Source organism: Solanum stenotomum, chromosome 2 (assembly GCF_019186545.1).
Source record: "Solanum stenotomum isolate F172 chromosome 2, ASM1918654v1, whole genome shotgun sequence".
NCBI lineage: Eukaryota > Viridiplantae > Streptophyta > Magnoliopsida > Solanales > Solanaceae > Solanum > Solanum stenotomum.
The window spans coordinates 678,768-706,616 of NC_064283.1; the positions used below are offsets into that span (position 1 = coordinate 678,768).

General features: G+C 32.4%; 5 protein-coding genes across 5 annotated transcripts in view; 3 read left to right on the plus strand and 2 right to left on the minus strand.

Annotated features, from left to right (window-relative positions):
• LOC125854462 (NADH dehydrogenase [ubiquinone] 1 beta subcomplex subunit 2) overlaps positions 1-27,849 on the minus strand; it is a 151,517-nt gene that overhangs the window by 113,003 nt on the left and 10,665 nt on the right. The gene's annotated exons all lie outside the window — the stretch shown is intronic.
• Positions 1,485-5,035, plus strand: LOC125854449 (uncharacterized). Its single transcript, XM_049533995.1, has 2 exons — positions 1,485-2,260; positions 4,133-5,035. The coding sequence occupies exons 1-2, from the start codon at positions 1,712-1,714 to the stop codon at positions 4,910-4,912; spliced, it is 1,329 nt and encodes a 442-aa protein (XP_049389952.1). The 5' UTR covers positions 1,485-1,711; the 3' UTR covers positions 4,913-5,035.
• On the plus strand, positions 12,335-13,506 carry LOC125854458 (uncharacterized). Its single transcript, XM_049534012.1, has 2 exons — positions 12,335-12,867; positions 12,964-13,506. The coding sequence occupies exons 1-2, from the start codon at positions 12,427-12,429 to the stop codon at positions 13,465-13,467; spliced, it is 945 nt and encodes a 314-aa protein (XP_049389969.1). The 5' UTR covers positions 12,335-12,426; the 3' UTR covers positions 13,468-13,506.
• On the plus strand, positions 18,187-24,042 carry LOC125854448 (serine/threonine-protein kinase BSK1). Its single transcript, XM_049533994.1, has 9 exons — positions 18,187-18,797; positions 19,028-19,163; positions 19,639-19,772; positions 19,895-20,000; positions 21,084-21,169; positions 21,658-21,846; positions 22,169-22,333; positions 22,419-22,532; positions 23,580-24,042. The coding sequence occupies exons 1-9, from the start codon at positions 18,483-18,485 to the stop codon at positions 23,829-23,831; spliced, it is 1,497 nt and encodes a 498-aa protein (XP_049389951.1). The 5' UTR covers positions 18,187-18,482; the 3' UTR covers positions 23,832-24,042.
• On the minus strand, positions 24,006-27,586 carry LOC125854447 (ATP-dependent zinc metalloprotease FTSH, chloroplastic). Its single transcript, XM_049533993.1, has 5 exons — positions 26,071-27,586; positions 25,237-25,483; positions 24,953-25,136; positions 24,404-24,575; positions 24,006-24,318 (listed from the first exon to the last, which is right to left on the minus strand). Exons 1-5 carry the CDS (start codon positions 27,370-27,372, stop codon positions 24,097-24,099), a joined length of 2,127 nt encoding a protein of 708 aa, XP_049389950.1. The 5' UTR covers positions 27,373-27,586; the 3' UTR covers positions 24,006-24,096.

A 27,849-nucleotide genomic window follows, 5' to 3' on the forward strand; every position in this document is an offset into this window, starting at 1 on the left:
TCATACTTGAAATCGTTGGTTTAGGATAGAAAAGTACTTACCCTAATATGAAAATAATGTTGTCATGATGGAACATATTATATGATATTGTATTAAGATAGTAATAGTTATAAACTTGGGCCTTGTTCTGAAAGGACCAACTCTGGAGTTTAGATAAAATAAATTAAGCTAGAAGTAATTAAGATTTCAAGTTTAGCATCTATTAATAAATAAAGTTGATGGCTCTATTTTCATTTGAAATAAACTACATTGCTTTTGTAGAACCTCGTTATTAATGGTACCAGATGTTTATAAAAAGTCGACGAGCTTTCATCTTGTAAGTATGGGTTTGTTTGTATTCACACATAGACGCATATACCATGTTTACTACGAGTTCAATTGAACCCAACAAATTCAAAGGGTTATGATGAGATGATTGAGATAGGATCGACGTCTGAATCTCTTTAATGAAAAGTTACATAATTTATATATATATATATATATATATATATTGAATCCCTTTTAGTTTTTTTTTTTTAAAAAATTGACTTAACCATTGCTCGAAATTCCTTCATTCTTTGAGGTCTCGAGTTTAAACCTATGAAAATTAACTAAAATATTATTGGGAATACCTCCCCATGATAGGCCCTCCAATATTTGAATTCGAAACAAGTCATATCTTAATGCTGATACCAAACTTGGAAAAAAACAATTTCCTTCATAAAAATGGGGTGTGGCAGCAAAGCCGATGTAAAATTTATGTCTACGATTAATATTTACTCTCTCCATTTCATATTAATTTAATTTTTGAGGTATTTTTCATTTTTCAAATTAACTTAATTGTTCAGTTTTTAAGATTACTTTTAGAGTGTTCTTTCAATTTTACCCTTCATTAGTTACTATTGAAATTAGTGATTAATTAATATTTAGTTATTTTAATCATAAATTTAACAATTATTAATAAGGGTAAAAATGAAAAACTATGTTCAGTCTTAATTTATTTTTCTTAAAAGGTATGAAATAACTCAAAAATTAAATTAATATGGAATGGAGGAAGTATATTATATAGTGTTTTGTCAAATAAATATAATTTGACATAAGTCATGACTTGTGTCGTCTTCATTGAGATAAACAAATACAAATATTTTAATTAACAAAACAAGAGATTAGTCAGGTAGAGAATATATGTCAATTGCTAGATCTACTTTACATATTTTCACTTTTTAAACCTTTATTCCCTCTTTTTATCCCTCCTCGATTTCCATAATTAATTACTCATCCATCTGCATTTCATTAATTATTTTTTTCCCTCTCAAGTGAATGCAATAGCACTATTTTTTTTCCCTAATGTAATTTACGTATTAATTACTAATTATTATAGTAAACTATAGGTTATATACATGTAAAATAAAATATTCATATTCTTTTCTTGCTTTAGTTTTTTTCTTTTTTCACATTCGAGATTCATCTTTATCACACTGTGATAATTATCTTACCTTACCTTCAAAAAAAAAAAACGTTTTTCAGCCAACTTTGTACTAAATTAGCCGTAGAAAGTTCAAATTTCTTAATTTGGCCGTGCATGGCGGACAAGCTACAGTTTTTGTAGAATAGGAGCAGTAGCATTGGGAAGCAGCACAAGTTGTAGAAGAAGAAGAAGATTCAACTTTTATTGTTTTCTATTTATGGAAGAAGAACCGAAACCAGAGATCTGGAACAAAGAGAATAAAAAATGATGAAAAAATGTTCAAAATGGGTTTCTTCAGATCTTCATTGGAAGCTTTTACTCTTGATTCTTCCTCTACTTTCTCTCCTTTTTTACTTTTCTCTTTCCTCCATTTCCGCCATAGCCAGTAACACTTTTTCCACTTTTGCCCCTCTCAACTCTTTTTTCAACAATAACGCCCCTGTTCCTCCGCATCCGCCGGTTTTTACGAATCAAACCGGCTTAGATCGGTCTGGGCCTCTGTTTCCGCCGGTTTTTTTGAATCGATTGGTAACGAAGGAGGAGTTGAACCGGTCTAGAATTGCTGTGTGTATAGTGGGTGGGGCTCGTAGGTTTGAACTAACTGGACCTTCTATAATACAGAAAATTCTGAAAGAGTATCCGAATTCTGATCTGTACCTTCATAGTCCGTTGGATTCTAATTCCTACAAGCTTTCCTTGTTAAAAAATGCTCCTCGAATCTCCGCCATTAAAATTTTCAAGCCTAAAACCATTAAAGAGACTGAGTTTCAGGTCCGAGTTCTCAGTGCTCGTGGCTCACCTAATGGTATTCAGGTATAATCTTTTTTTTTTTTGTTTTTGTTCATATATGCATTTAGTTTGCTTGCTTAACTTAACTAGTCGCTTTGAAATCTCAAGATAGGGGTAAGGTTTGCGCATACTCTATTATACCGGGTATGTTGTTGTTTCTAGCTTAACTAGTGTTTGAGGTTTAATTTAACAAAATTCTAAAAGGAGAATGTTTATGTGGCGTAAATGTTTTGTTCTTTAGGATCATTACAAATACTTTAGATATTAATGGTGTATTAATTGTAACCAACTTCCAATTTTGGAAGGTTGTTAATGGTGTTTGTAGCTAGTGGCTCATGTTAGTTAGCAGTCGACGTCGACTTGTTCTGGTGTTTCGGTTGGTTTGATTTGGTGAAATGTAATTTCGACTGTGTTCAAATAACAAGAAGATTTACGTATAAAAAAAATTACAGTAGGTTTACGACCAATACCAAAGTTCTGAACTTTTGATGAATAGAGTTATAAGTACATTGATTCATATAGCTGACCTGTACAAATTTGGTATTGAGATGTAGCTGAGAGTTATATATATGATCTGATGAAATCCGGCACCTATTAGTCAAGGTTAGTATAGACTAGCCCGAACACTGCGGTTATTAAAATACATAAAACAAGCATTGGTGAGAAGAAGTCTGCAGTTCTGGCGTGACCGCACCTCAATTCTTATCTTCTGAAGTGAAGAGACGGAAGAGAAAACGTATACTATGGAAGGTAGGTAGTTTAGGTAAAATTTGGTTTACCTTCTCAGTGACTTCATCAATTCTGTGGGGTCTAACCTAAAAGCATCACAGGTTTGTGAGGAAGAAATAAGAAAATGTTGAAGAAGTTGATGACATAATCCCGGTTAAGTTACTTTAGAAGGGGATTGTTAAATTGGAAAAAAATGAAATTATTCTCAAGGAATACTATTGAATGGTCTACCAATTCATTAGTTTTTTCCATTGAATAGTATGCTGGTCAAGATTAATGGTAGTTGAAACATTATAATTAAGTATGTTTGAAGAGTAGGCTTAACATTTAATATGCTGTTTACAAGTCTAACATCTATACCTTCACCTAATTCGAGTAACTAATTCCAGCTCTAGCCCTATATCCAAAGCAGGACCACATTGGTTGGACTTAAATTGCTATGTTGTCATTGTGTCTTTATTTCCATCTATAATATAGACTTAATGGTCCATTGTTTAGTTGTAAATTGTGAGATAGTACGTTAGATCCTTGAATTCTTAGTGCATTAGCATTTAGCTAATATTGCAGACATGATTTCAAAGGTTAAAGTCGATGTGGTTTTTTCTCTAGCTCTTACAAATGGGGTGTAAGCCGATCATGTCCACTACTACTTCTATATCTGCACATCTGTATGGTTCACCAAAAGAAAGAAAAATACATTTAGAACCAGATAAAATAATAAAGGACAGCCCCATTACTACAAGTTAGACTTGTCTCTGTGGAAAAATGTTTGGAATCTTATAAAATGAAGATCGACGGTTGAAAAGATGTTGAAGAGTTTCCTATAGTAGTTAAAATCTTATAATAAATGAAAGCAGAGAGGAATATGTAGAAATCACTCCTGCCTTTCCGCTGGTTGGTAGTTTATTTTGTCTATCGGAAATAATCTCTCTATTTACAAGGTAGAGGTAAGGTTTGCTCATACTCTATCCTCCCCAGACCTTACGTGTGAGATTACACCGGGTATGTTGTAGTTGTTGTTCTTATATTGAAGAAAGATTATCATATTTTAAAGAGAAAAAAGGGAAGTACATTTAAGATTTAACAATCTGGAAAGCTAATGACCTACACTAGCTTTTTTCTAATTCCCAAAAATTGTAACCGAAATTTTACTATTCTGTATGGCAGGGCCTCCTGCAATATTTCAACCTGGTTGAGGGTTGCTTGACAATGATTCAAGCCTACCAGCACAAGAACAACTTCACTTATGATTGGATAATCCGTACCCGAGTTGATGGATACTGGAACTCCCCACTATCACCCGAGGACTTCATTCCCGGCGCCTATTTAGTCCCTTCTGGTTCATCCTACGGTGGCTTAAATGATCGCTTTGGCCTTGGTGACTACAACACTTCTGTAGTAGCTCTTTCACGGCTCTCCTTGATTCCTGAGTTGGATGCAGCCAGATACCATCTCCTCAACTCCGAGGGTGCATTCAAGGCCCAATTGACTATCCACAGAGTTCCCTACATCTCTAAGCGCCTCCCATTTTGTGTTGTATCAGATCGTAGCTATGATTTTCCACCACCCCGTTTTGGTGTTCCAGTAGCAGCACTTTCTAGTCCAGGCCCATTAAGTGGTGCCAAGTGCCGGCCTTGCACACCTCCGTGCACTCACCACTGCGTTGGTCTCATGATGAACAAACTGTACAGAGGATGGAGCTGGACCGACTGGGCCAATAACACCCTTCAGCTCTGTGATGCCCATGCCGAGTGGGAGAGTGGTTGGCAGAAAATATTCGACCAAGTGGCAGGTAATAAACTAGCTGCAGTGAGACAACGAGTTGAAAATCTAAAAATGGAGCAGTGTGTGAAAGATTTCGCAGAATTAATGAAAAAAACTGCTTATTGGGATGCTCCTCCAGTGTCTCAAATTTGTCGATTGGGTTTATCACCAAATCCATTATAGTATAGTAAACTATGTATAGTTTTCTAGCCTCCCACGGAGTTTTTTTCTACGTACGTTACAGGGTCCCTTTTTTATTCATTTTTAAACCCTCAGGAAACAAAAAGTATTGTAGAAATTACCTTAGATTTTCTGTAGACAACACAGGTCTTTTTTTTTGTTGAATATCTCATGGATACTTGGTTCTAACTAGTATTGTACCTTTACGGAGAAAGTAATTTAGAGAAATGGAGAAAAGATTCCTGTTTTTTGTACCTTATTTTGTTGTGCATCACTATCCCACAAAGTTAGCGGTAAAGTTTGATATTGTTGTACAAGTAATAGAGAGCGAATTTTAAAAGAGCAACTTTCACATATAGCAAACATAAAAATCATATTTGTATGTTATAGCTATAGTTTGTATAATTGCGCTCCGTAACAAACTTTATATTTGCTATGGCTATTTCGCTATACATACAAAAGAAGCAATTGTATAATCTATTTTGGTATACATATACAAAAGAATCAATTGTATAATCTGTGTTTGTATAAAGTGAGAAAGAGAGAAAGACAAAAGAAAACTAGACAGGGGAAGATTGTATTTGTATAATCATAAGTGTATAGGACGAAAATATATGCATTTGTATTTGTATATACAATTTTCTCTCACTTTATACAAACACAAACGCAATGTATACATTTGTGTTTATATAAAGTGAGAGAGGCGAGTGAGAATGGCGAGCGAGATCTGGAAGAGGGGAGAGAAGGGAACGAAAATATATGTATATATACAATTTTCTCTCGCTTTATACAAACACAAACACATTTTATACATTTGTGTTTGTATAAAAGCGAGAGAGGCGAGCGAGACTGCCCAGCGAGAACGAGAGAGGCGAAATAGCAACAGTTTGTTATGAGGTACAATTAAATCAAACTATGGTTATAACATTTAATTTGAATTAATAGTTTGCTATTATATACAATTTTTTTCATTTTAAAAACTCTCACAACCTTTGAGTTGGAAGTAGGGGGTGTGCTTATCACCCGAGCAACTTTCTTTGGTCTGTTATTTCTTAAAATTACATGTTAACATCAATGTTTTTTGCCCTATCGATCGGTTCAATGCATAAAGCTACTAAATTCATAGTAATTTGTTTTGGGTCTTGAATCCAAAAGCTTATAATTATTTGATTTGGACCAATCATTCGAAGGCCCGCTAAGGACTAGTAGCCTATAATTTGGAAGGATTCAACTCCCTTGAAAAATTGGGCAAGTGCATGGATAGTGAAGACAACTATGGACCACCATTTAATGCATAATCGAAAATTACAAAATATTTAAATGTTTAGTCGTTTCAGAATTAACTATAGACTTACAAGAATGAAGTTAAAAATTCAAGTTTTAATTATACTCATCTATCGTTGTAATTATAATTTAGTAATATCGATTAGAGTTCTCATACTCAATAGGTGTTAATGAATTCATTTTCCTCTATTCCTTTTCTCAATCCTATACTATGTAATGGATTTGTCTTTTTTTTTTTAGAGAAAGTGTATTGGTCTGGTAATGTAGATTGAATTATTCTTTACTATCATTATTTGAGCTCACTTAAATCTTGTATTATTCTTTACTAGTATATTAATTAACTTTGTAAAAGAAAAAAAATTATTTTGCCTACCACGTTTCAGGTAGGCTGCCAGCTAATACTCTATCTTCAAAAACAGAATAAATTCCAACTACCTGTCTTCGAGTTAATTGGTTCACAATAATGTCAAAAAGTGTATAAAAATAATAGAACCCAAAGAAATAACAATATAGCTAGCGTAATTTTACTAGTAAAGTTTTGGGAGTATAGAATATAAGTAGGCTTTATTATTATCTCGTGGAGATAGAGAAGTTGTTTTAAATTGAAATATTATTGGCTTAAGTGTAGCAAATCAATGTATAAATTTATGAAAATGGAAATACGACAATGAAGAAAATATGTCAATTAATAACGCATTTAAAGAAAAGATATAGTAGCAACGTAACAATGAAATAATGTGATAATTGAAAAGAAAATACATGTATAAAACTAATACTACAAGAAACACACGGCTCCCACCAAGCCTAAACCCATAAAAAAGTAAATCAAACTCAACTATCTAGCTATTAACATTCTACTCTGCTACTCAGATACCTTCTTATCTAAAGTTAAATCTTAATTCATAAAGACAATTATTATTATTCCTTAATAATCCAAGTAAATAAAGACTGGCTCAAAAGTATCTCCATAATTATTTTGAAAAAGGGAAATAATTAAACTAATCCAGAGTGTAAAGAATTTCGAGAAGAATATAAAGTAATATAACCAAGTAATTCGCACGTTCATTATTCATAAAGTAAGTAAAAATGAGAGAAATGAAAACGTGATTAATCAAATAATTCATAGTTAAAGAAAACTATGAATTAACGACAAACCACTAAAAAAAACTAATTTTCATACATATGGTCCATCAAAAATAGTCTTCTAACCACATAAATATAGTAATAATATCTGCGTACATCTTATCAATCTTCAGACTCCACTTGTAAAACTATACCGATATATATATATATATATATATATATATATATATATATTATTATTATTATTATATATTACTATTATTATTATTATATATTATTATTATTATTATTATTATATATATTATTATTATATATATTATTATTATTATTATTGTTATTGTTATTGTTATTGTAGTTGTAGTTGTAGTTGTAAAAAAAAATAAACTAAAAAACTATTTTTTATTTTAGAATTTTATTGGATTTGAGGCATGCATAGTGCAAAGCAAACAACTACCCAAGCACGTCCAAAACTTTGATTATTTATGGCTCTTCAGTTATTTCAAGGTCAACATTTAACAACTGATTATATATGGAGATATTTTATTTTATTACCAAAAATAGGTTGTATATATTCCTTTTATTTCTAGTTAGTTGTCATGTTTGCTAAAAATATATAGATGTTCTTTTGTTTTTTTTTAGAAAATTTAAAAATAATTAGTTAATTTTTCAACTTTAATTTATCCTTAGCATAGTTAGTTTTTCTAGATTGAGAGAAACAATTTTTTTTACAAAACAAAACTATATTCTAAACACCTAATGTAAACAAAATATTGAAATAGCATGATAATAAAAGAGACATTCAATGACAATATATTTTTTTTAATGATAACTGTATTATTATCATTCAATATATATAGGGTGATCCACCATGTGTGCATTTAATAGATGTGGGCTTACTTGCCAACATTGACAGCCGAGCTCTGTAACATATGTTTGGTTATCGTCGCGTTCATAAAATATTGATCAAAATTCATATAGTTTGACTTTAAAAAAAACGCGATAATATTTTGGGACGCTACTCCTCATTAACTCCGTGGATCTTCTATGAGTATATGATCGATCCATTAGAAAAAGGTTTTAAAGTGTATGATTTTACAGGTTGTCCTTATTCTGATTCTTTGCACTTAAACCTACATAAGTTAATTAATTAAGCTAATTAAACAAGATAGAATTAGTGGCATTAATTGCCTCAACTTGAACATTAACATAATACCATAATATCATAAAAAGATCTTCCTGCAACCGTCATTATATTGGACTGATCAATCGAGGAAATTGTGCAATTCATGCATGACTTCACGTACCAAACACACTATAATTATTTTTTGTGATAATGGTATTCGGAATAATTTGTGTTATCGAGTATCTGTTATTTCTTACCAATATATATATCATATAATTTATATATAATCATAGCATGTTTGATAAGTTTCTTTAAGATTAAATGGAACAAATTTCATGATATGTAAAATTATAAAAAATATTCTTATAAATGTGCATAGACATTAAATTTATTTTTTGTGATTTATTCATATGTTACTTTTCCGCTAGTTTTTACTTGTCACATCTGCTTATTGAAAACTATACGATTTTGATTTACGTTTTAAAATGTATTTTTTTATTATATTAATACGAGAAGGATAACTAAATTTAAAGTATTTTTTGTACAAGTTTCTAATATCTTTAAATATTAAATCTATCTAATTTAATTTAACTTAGATAGTATTAATCAATTTTACTCTCATAAAGTGAAACGTGATAAATGAAGGAAAGCAATGCTTATAAAAGAAGAAAAAGATCAGGTTACGTACAAACGAAGGGAAAACAGAAGAACTTCTAGAAGTATATATGAGATATCTTTGATTTTTGTTATTTATAAAATCAATTTTGGATCCCAAAAAACTTTACTTTGTGCATGGTTTTAATATAGTTATAAGCAGAACAAAATTTACAATAATAATTCTATGATTTCACAAAGTAGAGTCTGAAAAAATAAAATATATGTATCTCATATTTACATAAGAGACTTATTTCTGATAAATTCTCGACTCAAATGATCGATGCATATCAAATTGTACAATCACAATAGCAAATTAATTCGAAATGGAAAACATACACAACATACAGAAAAAAGAACAATAACAAAAATAGAGGTGTTTATTACGTACCTAACTCAATTATTAAAGTGCATGGTGCATGCAACGTCCTCTGTTATTGCATGGGAACCAATAATGTGAATTATGAATAAATAGACATAAATTGATATATTGACATACTTTTCCTATAAATTCTTAGCTGTAAATTATACGCGTAAGAACCAAATTTCCATCTAGGAAAGAAGGTTTTTTTATTACTAATATACTAGAAATGATAGTCTATTTTCTGTTACTTTTAACGTAATTATTAAAACTCTTAATTTTGTCATATATTCAATAAATTTCCTAAGATAGTTATTAAGTTTGAATTGAAGCTATTAAATTTAATTGAAAATTTATAAAGTCTAGCTCCATGTCCTAATCCACTAGAAAACAAATGTAGCAACAACAACTACTCCAAAGTTACCAACAAATGGAATTAGCTATATGATTTTTTATTAGTAATTGATTTATAAAATTTATATTTATTTGTTACGTGATTGTTTTGTTGTTGGGTTCTCTAAACAAATATATCTTTTATATTTAATACCTTTTTAATATAAATATAAAATCTGAATAAAGATCATAGAATTTTCGAAAATTCGTACCCAACACCCCTAGATCACCAATGGTAAAGTTAAGTTGTGTGTTAATCTAGCTAAAAATTTAGTATCTCATTCATTTTAATTTGTTTGACTTACTTTTATTTTTAGTCTGTTTAAAAAGAAATCTTTTTTTTTTTTTTTAATTTTAATTTTCACATAGCATATTTAAAATCACAAAATTATAGATTATTTTGATAGATTTGACATATCTTTAATTTAGTGCTGCAAAATTAAGATACTTTCTTTATTTTGAAAATTATGTCAAGTTAAAATAGATTAAATAAATTAAAACGAGAGTATAATGATTGATGTTAACTTAATTTCCTTTGATTGCGGGTACGCGTCCCAAACGGACACGTGAGGTTAGTTAAGTCTATACGTTAAATTTTGCAATCAATTTCACCGCATTATTATAATTAATTCAACACGTTAAATGGAAGTCTTTTTCGATCTTCAAAAAAACAATTCATACATTAATTTTGAACTTATAGTAAAGTTTTCTTTTGAGCAACTTGTTTGCAACGAGACCTTTTTTACTTATAAACAATTGTGTGATTTATGGCAAGTTTTTTCTTGTAGATTTTTCCTTATTATGATGAAAATAATATAGATATTTTTTAAATAGCATCTTGATGATTATATTAGTGGAACAAATTTTACACCAAAGTACAAGAGCCCATAGATTGAATAACTTAAAGACACAAATGATCTACAAATTAAATGATCTACAAGGATAACAATAACATATTCAATAATCTTATTTGGAAAACACATATAATCTCTTTGTCCAAATTCAGTTACAACTCATCATTAGCGATAAGAAAAGTATTTTGAAAATAAAAAATAAAACTAAGATATTCTTATTGTTCGAATTAAAATGCCAAATATATCAGGACAAAGAAATATAATAGCTGTATTTATTGTCAGTATACATATTGCTTACTAGTAACAAAATAACAATAATGTCTGAAAAGAAAACAGGAAAAAAAAACTCAGAAAATTCTGAAAAAGGAGTATTATACCAACGCAAAAAAAAAAACAATAATTATGAGACAAGTGGTAGAATAATACAAGAAATCAAGAATGTCATACTGGAAATTAATTTGACTTGTTTGCTCTATCACCAACAAAAATCATGGGCTCTTCACCTAATAATTCTATTTTTTTTTATTTAAAAAAAAACTCTTGGGCTTTTAGCTAAATTAACTTAGAAGAATTGAAGTAGTATTATTTGTGTCTATTTTTTGTAAAAATAAAATAAAATAGCAAGAATTGCTTTACTTTTTAAAATGTAACAAAAACAAGTATTTGCTCACATATAATATGTTATTCTATATTTGATTGTAATTTTATGTATATGTGTAAGAGTAAGTAATGAAGATCGTTACTTTTGAATAAACAGATTCATATGTATAATGGTACGATGTATAATAAAATCGCGTAATGTCACAATATGTAACTTTCTTAAATATATATAGATCGAGATTGCTAGTTCAGATAATTTTTGAAAAACGAAAAGAGGACAGACAGGGTGTGAGGGGCACGTGGTGTGTAGGCTCCAACACAACAGGAAAACCAGTATAACCTGTGAATTACAGAAATACAGATCATCACTCCCATAGCCATAGCCACCTTTACTAACGGGATTTTGCCTTTTTTTTGCTTCCCCAAAAACAGCTGGATTTATTCCCTCAATCTATTCTCTTTTATGCTCTTTAATTAATTCAGTTATACGTATTCAAAAAATTTAAAAATTAATTACGTGATCATAAAAATTTATCATTTTACATCTACCTAATATTAACTCACCAGATAGTAATAATGTCATGTATAAATGACATATAAATACTATCATTTGTAACTACCTAATAAAAAACAATAGAAATAAAGGTTTAAATTGGTCATCAGTTAATAATCGGGGCAAAAAATATATATTTTTATCCCAACAAAATTATTTCAAATATACCCTTATTCTCTATCTATAAGCCATGCGAAATAATCAAATTTGCCTAAGTAGTCGTTATAAGATCGATCCTATCTTTTTAATACGTATTTCTTATCTATTTGTAGAATGATTAATTTTCTCCACAACTATTAAAAATAAACAAGAATAAAATACACAGTGACTCGGAGGAGAAATCATAATTTTAACCTTATTGCTCGTTCAAGTGTTAATAACTAAATTTTAAATTAAATAAACCTTTTAGTACAAAATACATTATCTAAGCAAAAGCTATTGAACAAAAAGTAGAAAAACCGTTTTCAAACGCGTCGATTTTAATATATAGGAGTATTATTTTACACCTACTCAATTAAATATTTAGATCCACTTGTTGTCTCCTTTATAAACACTTCTCAACTGTCCAACTCTTCACAAATTTTAATTTTTTCCCCCTTTTCTGTCCAAAAAATGGGAAAAGAAAAAACACTATCAAAATCGAGAACAATGGCTCCTCGAATGGTGGCTAATTTCCGCAGATCTCTTTCTTTCCCAAATCAGCCAAACCATACAAATAAACCCAAAAAATCCTTCCATGTCCGATCTGCTAGTCTGCCATGTCGATCTCATCCATTAATTTCTCAGCTCAAAGATGATTTAAACGAGCTCAAATCATGGGCTATTAAGCCTGAAAATCGAACTTCAAATTGGATTTGTGATGGACTCAATCAACTGAAAATTGTTCATGAATCTCTTGATGATCTGCTTCTTCTTCCACAAACACGCGAATCGTTACATGGACATTCTGATTTGGTCGAGAAGCTTCTAGATGATTTCCTTCACTTCGTCGACGTTTATGGAATATTCCAGACCTTGATACTCACTTTCAAGGAAGAACATTTAGCTGCTCAGGTAACGTAAAACTTAAAGTCGCGATATATCATACTTTTAATTACTTAATTATATTATATCGCAATTACGATATTTAATTATATCATGTTTCAACAGGTAGCTGTGAGGCGCAAAGATGAATCTAAGATTGCTTCATACGCGAAAGCATTGAGAAAAATGGCTAAGGAAATGGATAAACTAGCGTTCAACGTACAATGTATAGGGAAATATATTGTACCACAACAAAATATACCAATACCTGATGGAGATGCAGAGTTAGCAGAAGTGATGAAAGACATAATAGAAGTAACACAATTAGTTTCAATTGCACTTTTTAATGGACTTGGAGTATCAATGGCATATGCTAAACCATCTTGTTCATGGATTGGATTAGGAAAGAAGACAAAAAAATTGAAAGAAAATGAAGGAATTGTGGAATTTGTAGAAATGGAATTGGAGAATTTGTTGAGAAAAAATAAAGGAGATGAAGAGGTGAAAATTGTGACTAAAAAAATGCATGAATTGGAAGATTGTATTTGTGGGATTGAAAAATGTGGAGAGAAAGTGTTTAGGAGTTTAATTAATGCTAGAGTTTCATTGCTTAATGTATTCACACAATAGAAAAAGAAGGTAAAAGGGAAATTAAAGATGATGCATACATGTATATTTTGCTTAATTGTTTTTCTTTATGATGTATTTTATTTGTTATCGTTATAAAGTTGATTTGATTAACGAGAAAAAAAAGTTTACTGTTGTATACAACAATAAAATATCTAATGTAACTTTACCATAATTTAAAAAGCTCTTTCTTCCTTCATTGAGTCAAATAAGTCGCTTTTGAAAATTTCTCAATTTAATGCTGTCATTTTTTTGTTTTGCATCTTTTACTTTGATCGATGAGTAATACATTGGAATTCAAAATTGTCATGTCACAATACTAGTAGTATGACTTGTAAATCATGTTATGTGAAAAAACGAATTCAAATATTTTGTGAATCGTTGAATGTTGAATTATACATAAGTATAATTTTGTAAAATTACAACCAATCAATATTGAGAGCCATTCTCAAATACTCAATCGAGAGTCATTTTAGCACGAATTTTATGAGTCTTGTATATTTAGAGTTCTCTTTATTTGAATAAATATAGGAATAAACTAACATCTAAATACCCAAATTTGTGTAGACTTTTAAATCCCAAATTCCATACAATTCTATTTTATTCAGGTTTTGATTTTTCTACATATCTGATCGTCAATTTTTTAACCAAATTAAGACTTTACTTTAAGATTTATTTTTATTTTTGGAAATGAATAAAGAATAATGTTATCTGTTAAAAGATAAAAAATCATTGCTGGATATATTGTATTAAAACAGCAAATTGTCCATTCAAATAACTCTTTATCTTTTTCTCTCATTTTTTTTCCAGATAAGAATCATGTGAATTTAATTAAAGTGATATACATAGTGACAATTTTCAGTCGGTATTTTGTCCATTATTATTATTATTCATAAGGTATTAAAGAAAGGTTGTTGGCATATTAAAGCATGCGGTGTAACATGTGAACTTGATTAATATCTATTTAATCGGGAAAAAAAAAGACAGTACGATTTATAAAATATAATCGATTCAGGGTTTAGGGAAGTACTGCATTCCAAGAGTGTACATGGTCTATACAATTAACAATATGTCCTAAAGTAAGCATTCATATTTGCTTCTACAGTTTAAACTTGTGAATCACAAATCACACAAAGATATATAATTTTATCGTTACTTCGAGACTCCCCTTCATTATTCATCTAAAAAAAGTTAATCCCCAAACAATAGATGCACAAATAATGATGAAAGCAATTCTTGCACATGATTTTATTCTAAATAATTGAGATCATTGTTTTCATTAGTTTCATAAATTACTACAAATAATGAACCAATCATTTAATCACGATAATGTTGGCTTTAGTTTCTGCAGTCACCTGAGGAATCAACGTGAATTGGTTTTTTTATCATCATTTAAAAATTTTCTCGCTGTCTTCTTATTGCGTAGATCCTATAACAATAACATATTCAATCTAATTTTTATAAATAATTTTGGGAGAAATTATAATATCTGCAAATCTTATTTATATTTTTATGGAGTGTAAAAGTTGCTTACGAGTTCAAATAGACCTTAGGTTCAATAAAATCATTTTTTATGATATATTTGAAAAAAGTGTAGAGTGAAATGTTATATAAAATTATTGACAAACGAAAAATATTGACAATAAAATCAGAAAAGATAACCAAAGTAAAAGAAATAACAATAATAATTAAATAAAAGAAATAAGCTACCGATCGATAATAATAATAATTGTAAGGGAGTATGCTTTACCACTAGTGATCATATATTCTCGTGAGTTACAAAAATATCATGTCAATGTTCAATCATCTGTATCCAGTTCTTTTCTAATCTACCTATACCTCTTCTCGGAAGTCCGAGTTAACTATAAATAAATTAAAGTCTGCAGATATGCCCATCTTTTTATTGTCTAAATAAATGCCAGAAGATGCAAAGAATAATTGTTCTCTCTCCATAAACACATTAACACTAATCATCTTTCGTTAGGTAACATAAAACAAATCAAAAAGAAACATCATTTCAAGTGTTTGTGTCTCAATATCTTTGATTAGATTATGATTTTATTTATTCAAATTATAGCACTTTCATGTGATTATTTAACAAATTGTAGATTTGTCCTTAGTTGATTTTTTCAGATCCAAAATATTTGTCGTTTTAACTAATTAAATTTCTTTCAAATTGTTTAATGTTTTAAACAAATATGAAGTCATGTAATACCTTTTTTCTCTCTTCAAAATCTACCCTTGTTGTTTTAATTGATGAGTGTTAATTAAGTGAGAAGTTTATTGAGAGATAAATAGTTGTTTAGACAAATACACCAAAAATATAAATATTTCTTAAAGGGTTGCAATTATCCTTAAGAAAAAGAAAAATGATTTTGGACTCGAGGAAATATTTTTTTTTAAATTATGATTCTTCTTTTTTGATACATTAATAATTACTTTTTATTTCGAACATCAAACTCGAAATAGATACTTTCTAAAAGGTGCGTCAAGAAATTCAAATGAGAATTATGAAACATGATACATTTTAAAGCGTTGTAATACTTCTGAAAGAGAAAATCAAAATGTACAAGGAAATATGTAACATGCGTTATTTGACGTTCTTTATCCCTAAAAGTACAAATCTAACGCTTGTCATTTCGATTACTTTTCCCATGAACCTTAATGCCAAATGCCAATCATATATTTTTCAAAATGTAACCAAATTAGGAAGTTTTATATAGTTTGTTGTAAGTTATAGTCATATTTTTCTTTCACCTTTCAGCAATTTTTGACTTTTGGAACTTGGAAAATAATTAGCTTTACAATCAATTATTATAATTACAAAATTATAACAATCATTTAGAAAAATACAAACTGGTGACTGTAGAATGGGGGAAAAAGCTAGTTTGTTGATAAACTCAAACTTTATGTCAACCAAAACAAAATATGAAACCAAAAAAAGTGGGGAAAAATATATTCCCTTCACATTAAAATAAACTTCAAAGAGTTTACTTTTTATTGAACATTAATTTGTTTTCTGATGGTCAATTCAACCTTCTAAATTGGAACTCGCAGAAAAGTTGAGTATATTGAAATAACGATCCAAATAGTCTTTATAACAATCAAGTGGGGTTCAAAAAGAGTGAGATATACTGTATACGTAGAACTTATCCTTACTTTTGAAGATGGAAAAGTTGTTTTCAATAAAACCTCATTTAATTTTTTTTTATATATAATCTTTAATATTTTGAATTCGAAAATGTCCTAAACCAAATTAGGGGTACTTGATTGGGTTGAGATAAATTTGACTGGACTGGGCTTAAGAAACCAAAAGCCCAATAGTTAAACTATGGGCCTATATAGGGGGCCGTGGAAAATTGGAAACTGCGAATGATGTAATTGCACGCAGATCCCTACGAAGTCAAGACAACGTGGCTGACAAATTTTGCATTTTGCAAGTTCGCACGTGAAGGTCCAAGAATATTACTAAATTGTTTTAAACATGACACGTGTGCATCTCGTTTCTCTTAACGAGATGCACACGTATATACAGCGGAGCTACCTAAATAGAGTTGGTGTTATGAGACGTCACTTCATCGAATTGTATTTTACTTACAGTAATAATACATTTAATGTAATTTTATGAGTCAAGACTGAATAAAATGATGCATTATATGTACATAGTCTCATTCCTACTTTATAAAAATGGCATGGAAGCTATATGTTTTGTATGACCATTAGATCTTTTTGAAGTTATACATTATATTTGTAAGTTTGTAATCACAAAAAATTATTTATAAAATGAATATGATATTTATCACAGTGACACGTTAAGATATTTTGAAATCTTGTTTATGAACTATATATGATTTGATATGTGATAAGATTATCAAAGAATGATGTGAAAGTGTTCATACCTTTGTGGAATTTTGATGTTAATGAGAAAAAAAAATACATTTAAGATATTCAAATACATATACAAATAAAAATCTAATTTCAAATCAATCTCATTTAAAATCATCTCCAAACGGGACTTAAATTAATTTGAACATCACAAAATGTGAATATATCACTGAATATACGTATCATCATTAGTTATATGAAATGATAAGTGTTTTCTTTTAAATATAAAAATATTTAAAATAAAAACCTTGGCAAGTGAAAATTAAATTTCTTCCAAAAAATGACTGAAAATATTTTAAAGATAAATTTTCAAAATTAAATCAAATTTCATTGTCAAATGAATATTTGAAATATTTTGTAATTGTGTTGTTAATAACTTTTTCTAAAATATCATGTTATAATTTTAAAATAATCTATCATCTAGTTCATCATAAAACAACAATATTATATCAAATTATGATAAATTTACTATAGTTTTTAAAACTTATCATTTACACGTCACGTTCTATATTTATTTATAGAAAAATTGAAAATATATCACCAAAAACTACATCAAATTTTTAAAACATCAATTCAAATTTCACCTAAATCTAATTTTCCATTTTTTAAAAACAAAAACTTTAAATATATTTCCAAAAACTAAGCAAATCTTTGGAAATTCAATTAAAATTTCACCTAAATCTAATTTCCAAAAAATATGGCCTAAAATGGTAGCTAAATCTATCATTAAGATTTTTTACCGCGAGATTTTTACAATAAAACAACACCAAACTGGACGAAAATACCCTCATAACTTCTTTTTGTTTTTTGAGGACAAAGCAAAGTTACAAAGAAAAACAGAGAAAGCTGTGTCAGAGCAGAAAAAGGTGTAAGAGAAAGACAAATGAGTCAATGAAAGCACAGTTTTTTGAGTTTTCACTTTCACTTTGCAATTCTCACCATTTCATCTCTCTAGCTGTATAATAATCCCAAAAAAAAAACAAAAATGAAAAAAAATGATTAAAAAAGCTATTTTTTATGATTAATTTAATCATATAATAAAGTTGTATTCCTTTTTTCGCTGTTTTTTTGGTTGGGTGAGGTTTAAGATTGGTTATGGTGTTTAATTGAAGGGATTCTTGATTTGGGTTATCATGGGTTGTTGTCAATCTTCAATCTTGAAGGAGTTGAGCTCAGAGAAAGATCAGCGTCATGGGGTGGTTAACGCACGACCTTCTAACGGCACCGGCGCCGGAGCTGCTGTCGGAGATGGTGGGGTTCCGGTGTTTTCTGAGTTTTCGTTTTCTGAGCTGAAAGCAGCTACTAATAACTTCAGTTCAGAGTTTATTGTTTCTGAAAGTGGAGAAAAGGCCCCGAATATGGTTTACAAGGGGCGGTTGCAGAATCGGCGGTGGATCGCTGTTAAGAAGTTTACTAAATCGGCATGGCCTGATCCTAAACAGTTTGCGGTATTGTCCTCTTACTTTGATTTATTTACTGTATTGCCCTTGGGTTTTTTGTGAAGCTAGGGTTTAATGTGGATTTGAGATTGACCTAAATTGACCTGAATGGATATAGTGGATAGAGCCATGTGAAAGTTCTGATAGCCAACTAATTGAGCTACTAAGATTCCGCGTTTAGGATTGAGGTGTTGTTGTTATTTATTCTGATTTTTTGTTATTGTTGTTGTTGTAATTAGGATGAAGCATCAGGTGTTGGGAATTTGAGGCATAAAAGGCTGGCAAATTTGATTGGGTACTGCTCTGATGGGGATGAGAGGTTGCTTGTAGCTGAGTACATGCCAAATGATACACTTGCAAAGCATCTGTTTCACTGTATGTTTGTTGTTTACTGCTTTTGTTTTTTAGCTTCATTGCAGCTTATCTATGGGAATGAAGAGAAGAATCGAGATAATTTGACGGTTGATAGTTAGAGATAGATGTAATATGACATTAACTGCTTTGCTCCAATAAGTGTTGGGAGATATTGACGTTGTTTTTTGGTTTATCGGTAATTTGTATCGTAGTTAGTTGTTATAATCATCTTTGTCGTATTAGCGAGGCAGAGTGATTGGTTGGGGCATTAAAAACTTTTAACTTTTGTTATAAAAGACAATGTGTGTTTGTCGTCATCTTCTTCATACATTAATTTAGTGATACACCTGTTGTCAGCATATCTTGTTTATTGCTTTGTTGCTTTATGATTTTTTCTTTCCTAGTTAATCTGATATAATGTATTGGCCTTTATATTGTATATTGCTTCATCTCATGGTTTCTGTGGAAATGCATTTGCTTTGTTCTTTCTCTGCAGGGGAGAATCAAACCCTTGAGTGGGCTATGCGTTTAAGAGTGGCTCTATATATTGCTGAAGCATTAGACTATTGTAGCAGTGAAGGTCGACCACTATACCATGACTTGAATGCATATAGAGTTCTCTTTGATGAGGTACTTTGATGGACATCTTTTTTAGAGCTTGGAATGTCTTCATACATTCTAGAGTAATGTCTAATGTAGACTTCTGAATTTACTTTTACCACTGTGTTAATTCTGTAAATGATTTTTGGCAGAGTGGTGATCCCCGTCTTTCTTGTTTTGGGCTGATGAAAAATAGCAGGGATGGTAAAAGTTATAGCACGAACCTTGCATATACACCTCCTGAGTATTTAAGAAATGGTAAAATTTTGAACTTTTTGTCTCTGTTGAGTTCTAAAGTTTTCCTCTTAGCACTATTACCATGGATAGTGATGCTATGTGGGACTGGAACTTTTTGGCTGGGTAAGTCTCCTTGCACGAGACAGCCATTTTGTGATGTGAGGTTGTGACTGCTGACTGGTGCTGATTTAAAAAGAGACACTGATTCCATGTGTGTTAAAGTAAGAGGATGTATGGAGTAACTTTGCTAATTGCTATTTACTTATAAAATGTGTAAATCAAGACACACGTCTTGAGCTCCCTGGATGAACAGATTGAAATGTCTACTTCAATGGTGTATAAAGTAATATCTCATCTCAAATATATACGTAGAAAAATCTTAAATTTGTTGATTCTTTGAAATATATATGATTCCAATACTTCTTAATTAGTGCCTGCCTTTTGAGTTATCTATCCTTCGGTGTTTACAGTAAACTTTTTCCAGGGAGCAAAATTAGTATTCACATCCTGATATTTAAATGCAACAGTGTTACATGACCTCTTGATGCACGAATAAATAGTAGACCGGAATGCTGTTAGACAAAATTCTGTGATGTGAGATAATGAAGGAAATTCCAACAGAAGTTGTGAATATGGTAGCAACTGAATTTGGTGCCTTCTGCATCTCCAATAACCTGATATACATTATGTCATCATTTTCTCTTATGAATTTATAATTTCTGACCAAGATATTCAGAATTTTGCTTGATATAGTAATCGGCTACTGTAAACTGATAGCTTGGTGGTTGGGTAGGGGTAAGACTATATCTCTTTAGGAAAGTTCACAATTTAGAGCGATTTTGGAATTCAAATCCTACATAGCCATGTACTCTCCTGATGCCGGTGGTGTTATACATTTGTGTTCTGGTAGTAAGTTATGTTCCTGCTTTTGGTTCTTTTCTTTTTCAGAGAAAGGGTGATGGAACTTAAATATGACAACTGAAAAAAGGAAGATTCCATTATGATCTGCCTAAGTGATTCTTTTGATATATATCATTTTCTGTTTATTATCACTCTCATTGTCAACTGATATTAAGGGATGAACAATTTCTTGTCTATTTGCAGGAAGAGTCACTCAAGAAAGTGTTGTTTTCAGCTATGGAACTGTCCTTTTGGACTTGCTAAGTGGAAAACATATTCCTCCTGGTCATGTAAGTTTCTTAGAGTCTGTTTGTTAGCTGTACATCCATCTCTTCTTGCACCAAGTCTTGGGGATCGTCACATTATCAATGATGGGAACACTATTTTAGGCTCTCTTGTGTTGTATACTTGTATATATGTACTGGTACTCTGGAAATTATTCCGTAAGTCTGAGTCTATGTACAAAATTGTTACCAGACCAGCAATAGGAGGGTAGTCGGACATTAGGCTTGGAACATTAGGAGTTTGAAACAGTTTTGACTAAACATCCGCATACATTTTGTGTCTTTGATCATCTTTCTAAAGGAAGAGGAGAAATTCAGTTGATGTTAATACTAATGTAGAGTATATTTCTTCACTTTGTCTTGAAGAACATTCCATATTGGTGTCATTGTGTTTACCTTATTTCTCTTTTGCAATTCCTCCCCTTTCCTATGGTAAACTGTTTTAAATTTCAAATTTGAATCTTATGTGCTTAGTTCATTCCTTTACGTTTCAGGCACTCGATATGATACGGGGAAAAAACATTCTTCTATTAATGGATTCACATTTGGAGGGAAATTTCTCTACAGAAGAGGCAACTGTTGTATTTGATCTGGCTTCACGATGCTTACAGTATGAACCCAGGGAGCGACCAAATACCAAAGACCTTGTTTCAACACTTGGTCCATTGCAAAGTAAACCTGATGTTAGTCCTACCACCATAATCTACAAATTTTTCTTGATGTCTTGTTTTCTATCCTTTCCCCATCCAAAGAATATGGGAAAATAAAAAGCTCATATTGTAATGAATTTGTTTGGTAAGCAGAACTACCAAATATTGCCTCCTCATTTCTCCTTCATCTGAAGATGCTCCCTTATCTTTGTCTCTCGTTATATACTGTGTCCACATCTTGTTTTGTTCCCGAGCAACTGCTTCTGCTGGGAAGTTTGACTCTATTTTCATCTAATTGATTGTTTTGTTTTATTCAATTAGACGTTAGATGGAGTTTCTGATATTCTGGTTGCAGGTTGCATCTCATGTAATGTTGGGTATTCCTAAGAGTGAGGAAGCTCCACCAACTCCACAGCACCCTCTTTCTGCAATGGGTGATGCTTGTTCGAGAATGGATCTCACAGCTATTCATCAGATTTTGGTAATGACACATTATAAAGACGATGAAGGGACAAATGAGGTAATTATCTTGACCAAAACTGCCACTGCAGAAGCATCTGTTTCTTTCACATCTTTATGTTGTTGCTGGATGCCCAATGATGCAGTTGTCTTTCCAAGAGTGGACTCAACAAATGAGGGATATGTTGGAGGCAAGAAAGCGTGGAGACTTGGCATTTCGGGACAAGGACTTTAAAACTGCCATAGATTGCTATTCTCAGGTATTTGCCTTCATCTAATGAGAATGTGTCAATCTGCATTACTGGTTACAACTTGCAACTTCCTTTATTTCAAACCTAGTAAGGTCAGTATTGGCAATAAAAGACTGACCCAGACGAAACTTGAGGTAGACCAAAATATGCTTAACTTTAACTCCAGAATACCATTTATGCAGTTGGATGCCATAAATAGTTACTTCCTTGATTAATTGAGACATGCATCTTCATTGGGGGTAGGAGTGACAGGTCTTCTGCCACTTCTTGTGTGGGTCGATTGACATTCCAAAGTCTCTATCATGTATCCGATTTAGAATTTAAAAATCAGTGGCTTTTCCAAAAAAATAAATAATCAGTTTCCTTAGAGCCATCTATACTCGACCATTTAATAGAAAGACCAAAATCTGAATGTGGCCTGTGTTTATGGTGTCTTTTCCACATCTAATTCTATACTGTATGTGATCTAGTTGACATTTTTGGTTATTTGTGTGACCGCTGAATCATCCTTGGCCAATAATCCAAGGAACAAATTAAGTCTATGCATTCTTGAAATCTAATTCCATGCTGTAAGCTGATCTTGTTTGCCGGGCTGTAACACAATTATTTGCGTGCCTGGTAAATCTGCCGTGTTAAATAGAACAACCAATCTATAGGCTCCATCCAATCAGAGATGGAGGCAGGATTTGAAGATTATTGGTTCCAAGGAAAAATATAGGATTTGGACCAAAGCTACTAGGTTCAGCCGAACCTACAAATCATATTTCTAGCTCTATCCTTGCAATCCAATGCTAATATTGTAGCATGACCTTTTTGAGAATGAGATTAGTCAAGATGTGGCAAGAAATTTGCTGCTCCATTGGATGCTTTACTGCATTACCTTTTCTAGCTGTTGGAGTAGTCGTATAGATGTCCTGTATTAGGTAGCAAATGATGATCTAGCTTGCATTTGGGTTAACAGAGTTCTTTCATTAGCTTACTTATGTGCATAAGATGGATGAACTAAATACAACTTTGCTTTAGGCAATCTGCTTATTTCTGTGTGTCTCATTGCAGTTTGTAGATGTGGGAACGATGGTGTCTCCAACTGTTTATGCACGAAGAAGCCTTTGTTATCTCATGTGTGATCAACCAGATGCTGCCCTTAGAGATGCAATGCAAGCACAATGTGTTTACCCAGACTGGTCAACTGCATTTTACATGCAGGCAGTTGCCCTATCCAAGCTAGACATGCACAAAGATGCAGCTGACATGTTGAATGAGGCTGCAATTCTAGAAGAGAAAAGACGCGGTGGACGTGCATCTTGATAATATCCTCTCTTGTATCATTCTTTTGGTCCTATCAGTTATTCTTGTCATCACAAAATTAGCCCAAATTTCTGTATCATTTGTTTTGAGTGTGATTGTCTTAGAACTATGTATAACAAAGGAAGAGAATCATTTGCTCTGTTGGTATATGCGCATGTCAGTTTTGCACTCTGATTTGTCAAAATATGAAAAATAAATTTCTCAATGTGTACATTTGTATGTATATTTGTTAATACAATAGAGTGGTGAAGATACATTGGTGAAATCAGGAAATGAATAGCTCAGCCTTGCCATCGATGAAAAGGCTCATGAACTCTTCACCATCAACAGTTTCTTTCTCTATCAACAACTGAGCAAGCTTGTGTAGGATGTCAATGTGAGTTGTGATGATTTGCGTAGCTCTTTCGTATGCCTTTTCAACCAATTCCCTTACTTCAGCATCAACCACATCGGCTGTTGCCATGGAGTAGTCTTTCTGGGTTGACATCTGAAATTAAAGGACGAAATTGTAAGGCATGGTTAAAGACTCTTACAGCAAGGTTATGAAAAGACAACTTGCACGAATCATGTACCTGTTGGCCAAGGAAAGGGTTTCCACCACCTCCTCCAATGGCAACTTGACCTATCTTTTTGCTGAAACCTAATCTCTCAACCATCTGCCTTGCTACTCGTGAGACTTGCATGAAATCGTTAGATGCCCCAGTTGTTACGTTGTCTTGTCCAAAAATAACCTCCTCAGCAACTCTGGAAGAGCAGGGGATTCAAGAAACAGAAATGGGTTGTTTAGAAAGTTGAGAGGTAAGCAAGGTCATGGATGAATTATGAATAGAAAATGATTAGCAATCCTACAATCTGTGTATGAGATGAGCTTAAATAGAACAACATGATCAGTGAAGATTCATTTATCTGACCTCATCTTTATGAGATTAAAACGTAGTTATTGTAGCAGTATCAATTCTGTATAGCAAAAGATGAAAATAGCACGACACTCATGTTCATCCTTTAAATATGCATCACCCCCTCCCCTTTATATTATTTCTGACATTTCATCTTTCCATATTATAAGTTCAAGATAGACTGGGGAAATAAGCATCTATCCAGGTATAATAGGTAAAACTGACCTTCCACCAAGTGCAACTGCCATTTGATTCTCTAGGTAGCTCCTGCTGTACAGGCCTGACTCAAGTCTTTCTTCGCTGGGGGCAAAGAAGGTGAGGCCACCGGCTTGGCCACGAGGAATTATAGATATCTTGGCAACAGGATCATATTCGGGCATAAGTGCACCAACCAAGGCATGGCCAGCCTCTGTAATACAAATGTAAGCACACAATCAAAAACAGGCTCCGAGTAACTAGATCATCTGGAGGAAGTAACTACTAAGTGTGTCATTTAGTTTTTGCCGTACCATGATAAGCTACCAACTTCTTCTTCTCATCTGAGACAACTGCATTTTTCTTCTCCGGGCCAGCAATTATCCTCTCTAGAGCATCGGATATCTCATCTTTGCTTATTTCCTTTAGGTCACGCCTAGCTGCAAGGATGGCTGCTTCATTCATCAAGTTCTGCAAATCTGCACCGGTGAAACCTGGTGTTCTCCTGGCAATCTTATCAAAGTCCACATCCTTGGCAAGGGCCTTTCCTCTAGAATGCACCTGTCATACAGAGTAGTAAGACGAGCAGTTCAGCAAACGGAAAACATTTTTCAAAGTGGAACACCTCAAGCTTGTTCGGCAAAATTTCAACTAAGTTAATATTTTCTCAATAGATCATGCACATAGTAAACACTCACATTACCTCAAGGTAAACACTAACCACATTATTTTCTGCCACATGATGTATGCCCGTAAAGAATGGAGACTAGTTTGCTAATTTTGATATCTATTTATCACAACTTTAAATTTTCTCCCAAAGTATGATGAATGAGGAACCCAACACCAGACCACAACAAGCATAAAGTTGAAAAACCAAGATAACCTCAGGAATTACTTCTGTATAATTCAGAAATTATATGTAAGAACCATAGCATTTCGCGATTCGTTGGTAAATCAATTTTGATTCTCTATTAACCAATAATGTGGAACAATTAACATGGTTGAAACAAACTGTTTGAAGTCTAGAGGCAGCATGATAATCTTTCTACCACTATGTTAATACAAAGGTGGTTTCAAAATAAATATTCAATCGATATAGGATACTCGTATCTATAAAATGAAGAAAACAATGTTCAGAGTAAACTAACCTGAAGAATCCTGACTCTACCAGCAACATCAGGCCTGTCCACAGTCACTTGTCGATCGAACCTTCCAGGTCTCAACAAAGCAGAATCAAGAACATCAGGCCTGTTAGTTGCAGCCAAAACAATGACACCAGAATTTCCAGAGAACCCATCCATTTCAGTCAAAAGTTGATTAATAGTCTGCTCTCTCTCATCATTTCCACCACCAAGTCCTGCACCTCTCTGTCTTCCCACAGCATCAATCTCATCAATAAACACAATACAAGGCGCTTTAGATTTCGCCTTCTCAAACAAATCCCTAACTCTAGAAGCTCCCACACCCACAAACAACTCAACAAACTCTGATGCTGCACAAGAGAAAAATGGCACACCAGCCTCACCAGCTACTGCTCTAGCTAAAAGGGTCTTCCCAGTACCTGGTGGACCAACCAAAAGACACCCTTTTGGTATCTTAGCACCTAAAGCAGTATACTTATCAGGATTTTTCAAAAAATCAACCACTTCCTGTAACTCTAATTTAGCTTGATCAGCACCAGCAACATCAGCAAAAGTCACTCCAGTTTCAGGCACCTCCTGAAACTTGGACTTAGACCGGCCGAAATCCATCGGCCCGCCAAGTCCTCCAGGCCCACCCGGGCCGCCCTGAGACCGCCTGAAAAGGAAAAACAACCCAGCAAAAGCAATAATAGGGAACAACAAATTCCCAATAACACTAAACAACCCATTACCCCCTTCACCTTCAGAAACTGATATATCAACACCATTCATCGCCAAAATATCGATTAAATCCGGGTCATTAGGCACAATTACATTAGCTCTACGCCCATCTACAGCTGTAAGCTGAAGGGTACTTCCGTCTTTACTAAATCTAACCCTTTCAACTTTCCCCTTCTTCACAGCATTCAAGAACTCACTGTACCTCCATTGAGTACCTTCAGGAAGGTCAGAAGCAGGCTGCGCTTGAGTCTTTGGAGCATTCAAAATGATATTTTGAGCAAAGGGTAATGAATTTGAGGCACTGGGTTTGGGTGCTTCAGCTTCAAGCACTTGTGGTGGTGGTGCTGGGGTTGTATTATCAAGAGCAAAAGCTTGTGGGGTGATTGAAGAAAAGAGTAAAGCAGCTAAAGCAGCTTTAGATGGAACATTCTTGAAATTATCTGAATTGGGTTTTTTGTTGAGTATTGATTGAGTAACTAGACACTTTCTTTTGGAGTGAAAATGGAAATACTTTGAGGTTTTAGGTGTGGGAGGAGAGACAAAGATTTGTGAACCCAAGAAATTGGAAGAGAGTACAGAATTGGCCATTGTTGGAACAAGATTGATCAATTCTTGTTCTTAAAATTGGGGAATTTATGGTAAAACTCAATTATATATGCAAAAGAATAAAAAAATGGTCTTTGCTAGTTCTTGAGAAATTGAATGGAAGCCATAGATTTGGATGTTGGTTTGGGTTGCTTCTACGTGTCAGCAATGTTATCCAGTCGCTTTTATGTGGGAAAAAATGGAAAGCCCGCAAATATTCACAGAAAAGTGACGTGGAAATGCAAGAGACTTCAAAAGTATCTTCACTGGTCAATAGTGAGAAATTGGCCCAAATAATACCGATGGGGTGATTTATATAAATGGCCTCGAGGCGGATGATTTTGAACTTTTGACCTCTTTTTTTTGTTCTACAGATAAAATTTCAAGCTCAACAAAATCTGATTTTTGACCTTGAAAGCAAGTGGGGTCATTCGTTTTCAAGGTCATTAGGTGTTTCTTTTGTAGAGTTATGTGCAATGG